Here is a 13,660-nt window from a genome sequence, read left to right as displayed (position 1 = left end):
ACTTGGTAACACAGTGGTGAAGCACCCACCTGTTACTCAAAAAGTCAGAGGTTCAAACCCACCAGCCACTCTAAGGGAGAAAGATAGGGCAGTCTACTTCCATAAAGATTCCAACCTTAGATACACCACGGGGCAGTTCTACTCTGCCCTATAAGGTCGCGGTGAGTCAGAATTAATTTGACAGCCAAAGGGTTTTTGATACAGAGACAGACACAAGCAGAGCAGATTAGCTGATGCCCACGGTTGGGGACCAGACTGAGGGATGGCGGCCAGTGGACACAACGCTCTCGGAGGGGTGCTGAAACATGAAGCTAGATTGTGAGGAGGCTTGTGATATGCCTGTGCTTTTACTAATAGTTGGTAATTTGTACATTTGAAATGGCAATTTTTTTCTGATACAAAAAGTATACCATAAAGATGCTTTGAAATTGCGTTGACTTAACATGGTCTCTGAAACAAGAGCCCATGGTTGGGATTCAGGCAGGTTTATTCTGCTTCTAACAGTTGAGACTGTATAAAGTGCTTCTCCCACTAGATGGTGAGCCCTGAAGGTCAAGGGTCCTGCCTGATGGGGGGCTGGGGTGGGGTGGGGGGTGGGGGCGTGTGCAGAACAGTCTGACACATAGTAGGTCCTTGGCAGTCGATTGGAATTGCTCTCTGCTTCAGAAGGCAATCACAAGGCACAAGTGAAGGTGTGTGTACACATCCACTCAGCTAACAAGTACGGAGGGTGCTAGGGACTAGAGCCCTAACTTGTATTTAATAAGATGACTCATGGCCATCCGAGCCCAACAGAATGGACCGTTGCCCCGCCCTATAGCAGGCCTACAGTCAGTGGTGAGTTTGGCTATTGTGGCTCAGCACCAGGGCGACACAAAAGCCTCCCCTCCCCTGACAGATGATGTCAGTACATATGGTGCGTTGGCCGGGAACCAAACTCAAGTCCCCTGCGGGGAAGGGGATAATTCTACCAGGGGACCACCACCGCCCTCATGAGACATCCTCAGCCCTTGCTTTGGAGACGTTTAGGATTCAATGTGGGGGCCAGACGGGCAAAGAAACAACTGCATAACAAAGAAGATGCATATCTCAAGTGAGATGGGAACCCCAAGTTTGCTTTTGAGGGTCCCGGAGGGAGACGACTGAGCTGCATTGAGAAGGAAGTGTGGGAGCAGAAGAAAGAGATGGTACCCAATTCCTCCTGGCGGCTGCTCTGACGGGGACAGGGAAGGTCCCACGTAGACAGAGAGAAAGATGTAGCTGAATGAGACTCAGCTGCACACAAAGGACCAGACTTACAGGGCAGATGGAGACTGAGGACCCCTGAGACAAGCTCACCCTGAAATACCCTGTCAACCTGGAACTGAAGTCACTCCCCGAGGTCACCTAGCAGCCATATAATGTGCCAACCATCACCGAGAGGAACGAGAGCCGACGCCACCAAATGTGCCACGTCGGCTCAAAAGCAAGACTAAGGAGACACGGCAGGCAGTGGGACCGACCAAATGTGCCACGTCGGCTCAAAAGCAGGAATCACCGAGAGGACCGAGAGCCGACGCCACCAAATGTGCCACGTCGGCTCAAAAGCAAGACTAAGAAGACACGGCAGGCAGTGGGACCGACCAAATGTGCCACGTCGGCTCAAAAGCAAGACTAAGGAGACACGGCAGGCAGTGGGACCGGGCAGGGCGGAAGTGGGCCGAGTTCAGACACTTGCTGCTGGGCATGGCATCCTGTGTCGGAGGACAATTTGTGTAGGGATTGTCGGACAGGAAACTTTCGCCTAAAAGGCATGACAATTTCAAATTAAGCAAGGAGAAGGCATGTGCAGGGGTTGAAGCACGCTAAGGTCAGAGGTGGGAGAGGACACAGACCAGGATGGGGGTGCAGGTAGAGCCTGCGGGTGGGGAGTGGCCTCCAGCTTTCCCTCCCCCAGTAGACATCTGGGGTTCTTATACCCCATCCCCAAATCTGTCCCTCTCCCCTCCCTCCAACGGTGATGGGGCTCCTGTCTTGGGTGTGCCAGGCTCCAGCAGTGTCTTCTGAGGCAACAAAGGGATCCCTCCTCCCCCGCAGAAGGCCTAAGGCCTCTCTGGAGGCTCCTAGCTCCCAACAGACCAACTATTTCAGCCTGAGCCCAAACACAAGCGAGGTTTCTGGCTGGGGAGTCAGGCGCCTGCAGGTTGACCATAAAAGGAGAAAACCCAGCCAGGCTGTTCATCGCGGCTTCTCTCTCTCTTCCTTCTCAGGCCAGGCAAGAGGGAGGTGATGGCCAAGCCAGCTGCTGTGTCCTGTGCACCCACCCCCACCATGCCACACCACCACCCAACCCTGCAGCCAAGGGGACACGAAAAACACAGATCCCGACCTGTGGCCACATGCCCAGGTGGACAGCAGAGGGCTCCTGACCTAACGGTGACCAGACACAGAAACACTACCAGTTCGCCATCAGCGACAGTTTAAGTCTGCTGACCACTTGGACTGACGGGGAGCTTCGCGTGCACTGTCCAAATGAACCGTGGCAATGGGCTGTGGGACAGGTAGAGCCACTGTCCACAGTGGAAAATGCAGAAACGAGGCACAGAGACCTTCCGGCGTCAGCAGAGCCAGGGCATGCCCGAAACCTCCATGCTGGGTCAGGGTGTCTCTCATCATCCTGAAACTCCCACCCCCCGCCTCCCCACCCCCCCACCCTGAGCTGGGTAGGAAGAGATCATCTGAGGGCCTGTGCGTGACCCCACAAGCATTTCCCAAACCCAAACAAAGCCATAGCAGGACCGGCCGGTGAGACGCTATCGGGTGGAGAAGGCCAGTGTCCTTGGGGGGGTCTCTTGGGGCTCTGCTCTCAGCAACTTCCCGTCTGCTCAGCCCCAGCCTGGTAAGCACTATTATTAAGCTTCCCAGTTCAGCCTGGACCCCTGAGGTGACGCTTGGCTGCGAACCAAGAAATGGGGGGTTTGAGTTCACAGGATGACCGAGGAAGGAAGGTGTGGCGATCTGTTCCTGAAAAATCAGCCATGGGAAACCTGCGGAGCTTCGCTCTGCCCTGACGTTCTGATTCTCCCTGAATCGGAACCACCCGCGCTAGCTTTCTTTTCTTTTTAATTTTAGTGAAGCCTTCGTGTCCTCTCCCAGGGAGATCCCCCTTGCCCTCCCCGCCCGGGAAAGCTGCCCACCCTCACCCCCATCCATTCAGCACCTGTGACATGCCTTCACAGCTCCCTCCCTGGCACCTCAAGCCCCCACCCTGTGCCCCCCAGTCAATTCCGACTCATGGGCTGCAGAGTGGACGGCTTCCCTGGCGTTTCTTCGCTGTTAGCTTTATGGTAGCAGACCACCAGGCCTTTCGTCCACAGTTCCTGGGGTTGGTTCAAACCGTCCACCTTCAGGCTAGCAGACCGGTACAAACCGTGTTTGCCACCCAGGGACCTGTCTGTCATTCTGCATTGGTTTGTGTGTTCATTCATACCTGCCCACCAGTCTACTAGGCTGCGTGGAGCGGTGCCTGGCATGGAGCAGGAACAGGGCTGAGTGCAGCCGGGCTGCCAGGGCCACGCTCTCTCGTAGGAAGAGGGACATATTAAGCGTCCGCTAGAACTTCCCAAATGCGTCTGCATCCACGTCTCTCTCAACTCCACGTGCCCTGTTGATCTTTTGGAATAAGGAATTCCCACAAGGAGCTCACCAGATTCAAGGACCCCTTTACCTCCCTTTTCTCATGTCCCAGCAAAGAACCAGCAGTCTGAGAACGTCAGACGGCACCGCCATCACCCCTCACTCTCATGGGCCAGACGCAAAGCGAGAGGACCCTGCCTCCTCTCTGAGCTGCCTTTACACGAACCCTGTCTCTGGTCCCAGCTCCACCGCTTGAGCCAGTCACAGTGACCCTGCAGAGCCGCCTTTTCCTCACCAGGGAGGCAGGAATAATAGCATGTGTTTGGGCGTAGTGCTTACGCACTGGGCTGCTAACGGTACCGTCGGTGGTTCAACACCACCAGCCACTCCTCGGGAGAATGACAAGGCTTCCTCAGGCTTTTACTCCCATGAATACGAGGCTGTCCGCTATCAGAAACCTACAGGGGCCGTTCTACCCCGTCCTAGAAGTTCTTGGACTTAATGTCAATGAGTTTGGGGGTTGGAGTTTGTTTGTTTTAGGTGTGAAAAGGAACTCCGGTAAAGTTGTGGTCCCGTGTTGGGCTGTGGTCCCGTGTTGGGCTGTGATCCGCATGGTCGGCAGTTCGAAACCACCAGCAGCTCCTTGGGAGAAAGACTGGGCTTTCTGTTCCCGTCAACAGTTAAGGTCTTAGAAACCCACAAGGGGTCGCTCTGAGTCAGCTCTGACTCCATGGCAGGGAGTGAGGTGTGGAAACGATTACACTGGAATACAGAAACAGCTTAAAATTACTGACGGCCCATAGCCAAAAAAAAAAAAAAAAAAAGCTCCTGGCCTTTGAGTGGATTCTGACTCAAAGAGACCCAATAGGCTAGAATAGAAATGCCCCACAGGATTTCCAAGACACGAAATCTTCACAGGAGTAGATAGCCTCTTCGGTGCAGTAGCTGGTAGGTTTGAACCACTGGCACTGCCATTAGCAGCCCAGTGCCTGACCCACTGCGTCACCAGGACTCCCATAGTCCACGTAAGAGCTCAAGCAGGGTGGTTATTGTGATCTTTATCGTCATGGCCACCATCACTAAAATAGCAATCCAGAGAGAGTGGACGATGGCGGAGGTTCTGAAGCAGGGGCACGGGGCTTAAAGCCAAGTCAAACCGCTTTCTAAGAAGGCCTCGAGTCCCTGGCTGGTGCCAATGGTTCACACCCTCAGCTGCTAACTGAAGGATGGGCGTTCAAGTCTACCTCAAGGTACCTTGGAAGAAAAGCCTGGTGATCTCTGAAACATCACATCCATTGGAGACCTTAAAGAGCATAATTGCTCTGACGCACACGCGGTTACCGAGGGTCAGAGACCACTTGGCAGCGACTGGTTTGCTTTATAAATAAGGCCTATGCCAGCTCCTTTACCTCGGGGCCTCTGTTTCCCCATCTGTTAGATGGGGCTAACAGCACAAGACCACCAGCACAGGAAAAGGCTTTGTGACAGGCTTTACACGATTGATTCACTGCCATTGAGTCAATGCTGATACAGAGCCACACCGCGTGGGTTTCCGAGACTGTAACCATTCAGGGGAGTAGAAAGCCCGTCTTTCCCCCGGGAGCTGCTGGTGGTTTCAAACCACTGACCATGCAGATCGCAGTCCAACATGAAACCACGACAGCACCAGGGCTCCATTGTGGGACAGAACGTGCTGTCAGGTTCAAGCCCAAGTTTGTCTCCCAGCTCCTGGGCCATGTGGTTGAGTCTGTAGCAACAGGTGGGATACTGGCAGGACAGACTGACAGCAAGATCTGTACCAAAAAGCCTGCCCCGGGGGTGGGAGGAGCCCTCAGTGGGCAGCAGCGCCTTCCTCCCTCAGCCTTGTTACAGAGCTGACCCAGCCCCCAGGGCCTGTCAGCCACAAACACACAACACAACTGAGTGTGGGGAAGCAGAGAGCAGGGTCTGGAGTCCAGCTCCCAGACACCCTTTCGGTTCAAAAGCCTGTGTGTTGTTTCTTTTCTAACTTCCAGTGAGTGGCCAGGTGGCATTTATCAGGTGAGGACAAAGCACTTGCAATTGTTGTCAGTGTGTAGGGTGTGTGGACAGATCCTCTGGCCCCTGTCAGCACCTTATCTGCCTTCCACATACTCCCCCCACCCCGGGGGCCCGGGAGTGGTTCTAGACAGAAGGCCTGGGCTGGTGCCTTCCTCCCCTGTGTGGTGTTAACTGATCAGCTCCAGCTTCCGGAGCTCTCAGGCCTCAGCACCCCAGGGGTAAAAGACATGGACCTCCCATGGACGCTGAGGGGCACTGTCAGCCGCCGGGCACCACCAGCCAAGTGAGCAAGGCTTAGGCTTGAGAGTCAGATAAGCCACGTTCAAATCCAGACCCGCCACTTCGGGGGCCTCCCTAAGTTTGTCACTTCTCACAGCCTCCGTGTATCCAGCGAATAACAGCCCCTGCCTCCAGGATTGGAATATCTGACAAGCTAGATTGCTTGCACAGTCCTCTGGAAAAACCATGGACGGCAAGATCTGTACCGAACAGCCTGCCCTGCGGGGGTGGAGGGGGCTCAGTGGGCAACAGCGCCTTCCTCCCTCAGCCTTGTTACAGAGCTGACCCAGCCCCCAGGTCTGCCAGCCACAGACAGCCGACACAACTGAGTGTGCGAGAGCAGAGAGCGAGGTTTGGACTCCAGTTCCCAGACACCCTTTCGGTCCAAGAGCCGGGAGCTGGTCAAGGCTGTGTGTACTTTCTTTCCTAGTAAAGCCTCGCTTCTTCTCCTTTCATTGCTCCTCCAATAGATGTGTTAGGACTTGATCCCACCTGTTTCAAATTTCCAAGGAAAGCCCTTGTCTGCAGCTCATCAGGGGCAACCGCTTTGGCACTCATTGAGCAGGAAATGTACTCAGCTTTAATTTTTTAGTCAGAATTCTGTAAGCTGTTTCTGCCATTGGCCATTGGCCCTCTTCAATTGTGATGACATAAAATAGCCTAACATGGCTCTCCTGTCCCCCCAAATGATTAGGCAAGAGCATGTAAATGAGAGGTACAGGTCTCTAACTCTCAGATCGGTCAGTCTTGCCATTCTACTGAGTTTAAGAGCGAACCATCTCAGAAACAGGAAGAGGAATCCCCCAGCGGTCAAGAAGTAAGAGCCCACAGAAGAGCACCGTGGAAGATCCCTGCCTTGAGGGGCAGAGGCTCAAAGTCAGTGACCTTGGCCAAGCCACCCAAACAGATGCAAATAACACCTGAAAATCAGCATGTGCACTAATCCATCAACTCCTTGCTCATCATTTCACAGCTAGGACAGAAGCAAACGGACGTACTCTCTGATCACTCTGCACACTGATGATGTGCACCCACCCGGGAGTGATGGGTGCGAAGATATGAGGAGAGAATAAAGCTGGCTGTGAGGGCTAAGGTTGTGTGTCCACTTGGCTGGACCATGATCCTCAGTTGTTTGACAGCGGTCCGATGATGTATTGGGCAGCTATGTAGGATTTAATCTGGCAGCTCTATAATGGTGTCACTTGGTAGTTATGTAACGATGTTGTCGCCCACTGTTTTCACATAACAACCTCCACTTTGGAACCTAACCACCTTGATAAGTGAGAAGGGGTGTGTGCTCTGGAACTTGGAAAGACTGCTCTGAAACCCAAGGAGGTCACAGAAACCCTTAGGGAAACCCCTCCAGTAAGTCAGCAAGAAGGGACTTCTTCACCCCGAGCGGTGGGAGTAATGCAAGATGGGGAGAATGCTCCAGAATGCCCTACTAAGATTTTGTCCAAAAGAAAAAGTTAGAGGGGTGGGGGGAAAAGACCCTTCGTTTGTTTTCTATTCAGTTTGAAAATTAGCATCTAGCTATCATAGGAATTATAACTGAATTCCTATTGTTACAAAGAAGACAAAATAAGTGTGCATCATGACTCTGAAGTTTTAATTTTCAGGGCCAGTCAAAATCTTTTTTTCTCCCTATTTCCCGCAGGGAAGCTTTACTCCCATTTTAAATAGCAGGCACCACGTTCTCATGTGGAAACGTCCGGAAGCATCTCTTCGTCCCAAGGAGGAAAGCCTTTCCCAGCCTCTCTTCAGCAGACTCCCCCTTCTGTGTCATGGAGATGGAACTGGGGCGTGACAAGGAACGGGGGTGTTCGTGATCTGGTCTGGACTCTGTGCCTGGTGCTTTCCTGGAGCTGAAGCCCGGGCCCACTCAGCACATCATCTGGAGGTCAGCATGAAATACAACATCTCTTCATAGAAAGAAGCAAGGACAAGCACTCTCAAAATCTACATTGTACCTTGGGGGAAAAAAATGAATGGTGTATATTCATTCTAAAAAAAAATGGTAACATGAATTTAAGCAAAGAAAATAACCTGCACCTCTAATTTGGTCACCCTGCGATCATGCCCGTTATACTTATGATCTTTTGGGTTCTTGGGGAGTTTCTTGGTCTGGGGGAGGAGACGGCCCACTGCCATCAAGTTGATTCCGAGTTATAACAACCCTCTGCAGGGTTTCCTAGGCTCTGTCCATCTTTACAGGAGCCTGCAGCCTCGCCTTTACCCGGTGGAGCAGCTCGTGGGGTTGAACCTCCATGCCAGTAGCAGTCCCCTGTTTCCTGACAGCGCCACAAGGGCTCCTTTGAGGAGGGTACCAAGAAACTCCCAAGAACCCTATTTCTGAGCTGCTGAATCAACCAAGCCTGACTCTGTCAACCTCTAGACTTCCTGTAACGTGAGGAAATGAACGCTTCGTTTTTAAGCTACTTTCATTTGCTTACAACCCAAAGCATCATCCAATGGCGCGAACATTGCACCTTTGAGATGCTCAGCCGCCCAAAGAACAGTGTGAGCCAGTCTTACAATGTTATACCCGTCTATCCAGGATGACCCAAAGAACGGTGTGAGCCAGTCTTACAATGTTATACCCGTCTACCCAGGGTGACCTAAGGCGCCGTGGTGATGGTGTGGGTTAGGTGCTGAATTATAATGTCAAGGTTGGTGGCTCAAACCCAACAGCGGCTTGGAGGGAGAGATGAGGCTGACCACTCCCTTAATACGATGAGTTGGAATCTACTCGGTGGTGGTGGATTCAATTTTTTGGTTCATTAAGGAAGGTCACAAAAGGTTTTCTATTTTTTGTTCAACAAAAATCTATCTGTAACTCTAGCAGCCGTAACTTTACTACCTCCTGGGAGGTCTGAAAGGAATGGTGGTGGCACCGCAGGTTAAGCACTGGGCGGCTAATCTCCAGAGGGGCAGTTCAGATTCACCTGCTGGCTGCCACAAGGGAGGACGAGGAGGGTGTGTGCTATCCAGGCTCAGAAATCCTTCTACTGTGTCCGTAGGGGTCCTTAGGAGCTGGAATGGACTGGAGTTTGGGGACATACAATTCTCTGAGACCACCGTCTCCACGACATTCAACCTGCTGGTCATTGATGATCACAGCAGCTTCTATGCCTGAAGCGGCCCAGGCTCCAGTCATGCCTGTGGGGTTCCACCAGCTCTGCCAGGGACCTCGGGTACTTCTCCCTTGGAGAGTGTCTGTCCGGCACACCTGGATCCCTGTTCTCAAGGACTTCCAGAACTCGCCACTTCTCCACCCCCACCTCGGGCCACTGCTGGAGGCGGCTGCTTCAGGGTTGCAAAGTCAAGCCCAGAAGCCGGGGGCGTTCACGCTCAACGAGCGCAGGTGAAGCCTCCCCTGATGGGGGAGCGGACACACGGACACACTGCACCCCAGCCAGCTGCCACGTGTTCTGATGCTTCCTAGAAAAGCTGGGGTGTCTATCAACCCACCAGGTTTTTCAAATATGGGAAGCCAATTCATTACGATCCTCACAACTCCACGCAAGCCAACACAAACTTGTCTGCGGGTTGGGTCTGACCACGTCCTTACTCCGTGACCCATCTCCGTGGGGGGTACATTCACATGTTGACTGCTAAGTAGGATGTTAGATGCCGGGTCCGGGCAGCTGCCTTTCATCGCATTGATCCTAGCGTTATGAGAGTGTGTGAACGTGAGAGCTAGAGCATGGCATTCTGGGAAATGTTTCTCCAGCATCCACTGATGTGATTGTGTGTTTTCCTTCTTGACAGAGTTAACCCTGGCTGGGTTTCAAACACTGGGCCAGCCTGGCCTTCCTGGGACAAGCCCCCTTTGCGGGGGTGTGAGCAAGTCGCTTTTGGAGACCCTGTTTCAAGCCTCTGTTGTCAATTGGAGGCAGCATGCTGAGGCGTACGTACCTCACAGGACGGCTGCCAGGATTCAGAGAGAGAGAGAGGGAGAGAGAGAGAGAGAGAGAGAGAGAGAGAGTGTGTTTTGAAGGGACTGTGTGTGCAGGCTCAAAGTAGTATCCAAATAAAGCTGAGAAATCATCTAAAACAATAACCTCTATTGTTTTAAGTTTTGGGCCACATTACAGGCCCTACCAGAAGAGCTACATATATCCTCATTCTGCATCCCCTCAATCTGTGAGGTGATTAGATGTGCTGCCTACAGTAATAATTTCATTTTAATAGCTAGGCATTCTTTTCAATGTGCATTCGAAAAGAAGTTATGACCATCACGCCAAACTCCTGGTTTCACGTACAGTGATTATAATAATAACGTCCATGACTAAGTTTTACCAAGTGCCAGTAATTCATAAACTAGTACTTTCTAAGTACTTTATAAACTATAGCTCGTGTAATCCTCATTCAACTCTGTGAGGTAGGCATTATTATTATACTCTTCTTTTTACTAGTGAGGAAGCAGAGAGCCCCCCAAAAAACCCAAACCGGCTGTCATCAAGTCAATTCTAGCTCATAGGGACCGTACAGGACAGAGTAGAACTTCTCCCCAGGGCTTTTGAAACCGTAAATCTTTATGGGAGCAAATAGTCTCATCTTTGGCCCACAGAGTGTATGGGGAGGAAAAGACACCTGTCCCCAGGTGGGATGCTGCTCCAGACTGGTGACACCCACCTACTTCTCTTCTGGGGGCCGGGTGGGAGGTGGGCGTGCACACTGTGCCCCTGTCCGGACAAGCGAGCCAGTATCTGCCCTGACCCTGTGCTCTCCCTCGCCAGCCAGTGCAGACGCAGGCAGACAATCCGCCTGCTCTTTCCCTTTTTTCAATCCGAGGTGCCTGCTGCTCTGTGGTGCCCAACGCACCCTGCCCTCCTGGTGGGAGCTGTAGGAGGCAGGCCAGGTGGAGAGGGAGGCTCCTGGCGGGGGCGCCTCCTCCCCTGGGCCCGGCTCACCTTGCAGCATGCTCCGGTAGGCCGTGTCCGCGATGGCGTAGATGTGCGGGGGCATCTCGTGCCTCTTCTTGCCCTTGTACATGTCGACGATCTTTTCTGAGTAGATGGGCAGGTGCTTGTAGGGGTTGATGACCACGCAGAAGAGGCCGGAATACGTCTGCCAGACAGAAAACCTAGCTTACTGCCAGTGCGCAGCCCCGAGGGCCCTTCTCATTTCATACCCACAACAGCTTGTCAACCAGATAGGGCCCATGTACAGAAGGGGAAACTGAGGCTCAGAGAACCCCTTGATCAGCCCAACCTTCTGGGAGCAAAGGGCAAGGCTGGGGTTCTAGGCCCTTGAGAGGACATTTCATAGCATCAATTTAAAGTGTGTCTTTCAATCGTCCCAATCCCACCGGCTCTAAGACTGAGCGAGTCACTTCACCTCCTTGAGCCACGGGGGCTTAAGCCACACGCTCATTGACGAGTGGTTATGCATCGGGCTGCTCACCACAGGGTCAGCCGTTCAAACCCACTAGCTTTCTGCCAGAAAGACTGGGCTTTCTATTCGCATACAAGGTTAGACTCAGAAACTCACAGAGACAGTTCTACCCTGTGCTACCAGTTACAGCAAAAGACCTGGTTTTCAGGACCCCAAACCGAACTCGCTGCCTTGGGGTCAGTGCGGACTAAAGCAAGCCCCCTGTGGGTTTCTGAGCCTGTAAATCTTCAGACAGCTTCGTCTTCCTCCCACGGAGCTGCTGTGCTTTTAAAGTGCTGGGCTTGGAGTTAGCAACCTACCTCTTAGCATACTACGCCCCAGGACGCCTTCTGGTACACAGTAGGTGCTAACAAATTGCTGGCTACATGGATGTTGGGGTGTGTGTGTGTGTGTGTGTGTGTGTGTGTGTGTGTGTGATGGCATGTTAGCAGTCCCTTCATCTCTGAGCCCCAAGCACCTTGTATGGACATCACACAGGAGGGCCAGATCTAGACTGCATGCATTGATGTCCTGGACCCCAGCGCAGGCCCTCCCACAGACCACTAAAGTGAGACAAACCACGTCTTAACTTGTCTGCCTGGAGGGACTCACCTCCCGCTCCTCCAGGGTCATGCTCACTGCCCCCGACAGTCCCTAGTTCAGAATGCGGGCACTATGTACAGCCCAAACCATCACTGCCACCACCCTCAAGCCCTTGCCCTGAAGGCAGGCAAGGGTAGTGCTTAAGAATTGGGTACCAAGAACCTGAGTTCAAAAAGCCCTCACCCCGCTACTTCATTAGCTCTGTGTCCTGAGAAAGCCCATTTGCCTCTCTGAGCCTCAGTTATCCTCATCTGTAAAACAGGGAGAGAGGGGCACGTCAGTGACACAGCTTTTGTAATAAGGACTCAACACTGTGCCTGGGACACAGTAGGTGCTCAATTAACATTCGTGTGGATTGCCCTGGTGAGTTTATTTCATGGTAATGAAAACCTTGCCACCTTAGCACATGCTATTCCTTCTACCGGGAACCGTCTTCTCCTAACCTTCCCAGGTTTCCACCTCCTCCTTCAGCACTCGGCCTAAATGCCACCCCTTAGACTGACCAGCCCTGCCCCGACCATCCCATCCTCAGCCCCCAGCACAGTTCCAGGTGCACGGAAACACAATGTGGAAACAGTCTCTCACTGAATGAATAGAAGAGAAGAAAGAAATGCACCCCGCTGGCCCTGAGTCCCATCATCAACATCTGAGCAAGAAACCAGGGTTGCAGGCACCTCTCCTGGTGCTATGCACCCGGTAAGTACCCAGCAAGTCAGGTTTTTGAGGTGATCTGCATTTCGGCTCAAGCAGCCTCTGGGGAGCAAGCTGGGGTACAGCGTCTGAGAGGAAGTCTGAGCAGGCAGCACGGACTGTGCTGTGAGGGGCTCTGGCAGCTTGATGGACCTCACGCCCACCCTTGGTAACTGGTGGCCTTTCTGCTTCCCCAGCCCCCAGGAGCCCTTCCCCGGCTGTTTCCACATTCCTGGCCCACGGCACCGCAGCCAGCATCTCAATGGGTCTGAACCACCAGCAGCCCCCAGCGCAGGCCTAGGTTCTCCGTGTTGTGACCGTATTAGGAAGCAGCTTGAGTTTTCTCCCCACGCTTTATATGGTCAGCAGTAGAGCCCTAGGCTGGGGGCTGGTCCCATGGCCTCTGCTGAAACCTTGAACAGGGAGAAGGAGGAAAAGGAGCAGGAGGAGGAGGAAGAGGAGGAGGAGGGCACAGGCTGGGGGCAAGGGGAGGCACAAGATTCATTTGTGCCCCTCACTATCTGTCCCACTTAGGCAAGCTGTCAACTGCCAGCCTCTGCTTCCTCATCTACAGGCAAAGGGTTACATGCAACACCACAGCTTCCTCGTTGTGACCAACCCTGGGCTCACAAAGGCAGATTTGCCGTAGCAGTGTTTTTCACGGGAAAAGGCTGGAAACCAACGGGGTGTCCACCGATAATGGACTCAATCATTGTAGACCGCCCCCTGCATGTACAAGCTACACCTGGGTGGCACACACAGTGAAGTGCGTGGCTGCTCATCAAAGGTTGGCAGTTCAGATCCACCCTTCAGGGCCTTGGAAGAGAGGCCTGGGGATCTACTTCCAAAAGACCAGCCATGGAAATCCCTCAGGAGCACCACTTACTTGGACACCCCGCAGGGCCTCCAAGGGTCCATATAGGCTGGACAACAACTCTTTGTTTGGCTTTCTGAGGGTTTTTTTTATTTTTAACATTTTATTAGGGGCTCATACAACTGTTATCCCAATCCATACACACATCAATTGTGTAAAGCGCATTTGTACATCGTTTCT

At 52.9% G+C, this 13,660-nt stretch overlaps 1 protein-coding gene across 1 annotated transcript in view; it reads right to left on the bottom strand.

Moving 5' to 3' along the window:
- MYH11 (myosin heavy chain 11) overlaps positions 1 to 13,660 on the bottom strand; it is a 127,579-nt gene that overhangs the window by 98,435 nt on the left and 15,484 nt on the right. The window contains exon 2 of the mRNA XM_045286010.1: positions 10,851 to 11,007. Coding sequence (XP_045141945.1) covers positions 10,851 to 11,007 — 157 coding nt within the window. The remainder of the gene's footprint in view (positions 1 to 10,850; positions 11,008 to 13,660) is intronic.

Source organism: Echinops telfairi, unplaced genomic scaffold (genome assembly GCF_000313985.2).
Source record: "Echinops telfairi isolate 266 unplaced genomic scaffold, ASM31398v2 ScPeMD7_5;HRSCAF=22, whole genome shotgun sequence".
NCBI lineage: Eukaryota > Metazoa > Chordata > Mammalia > Afrosoricida > Tenrecidae > Echinops > Echinops telfairi.
The sequence above is the reverse complement of the archived record's forward strand: the minus strand, read 5'-3'. Positions and strand labels throughout refer to the sequence as shown.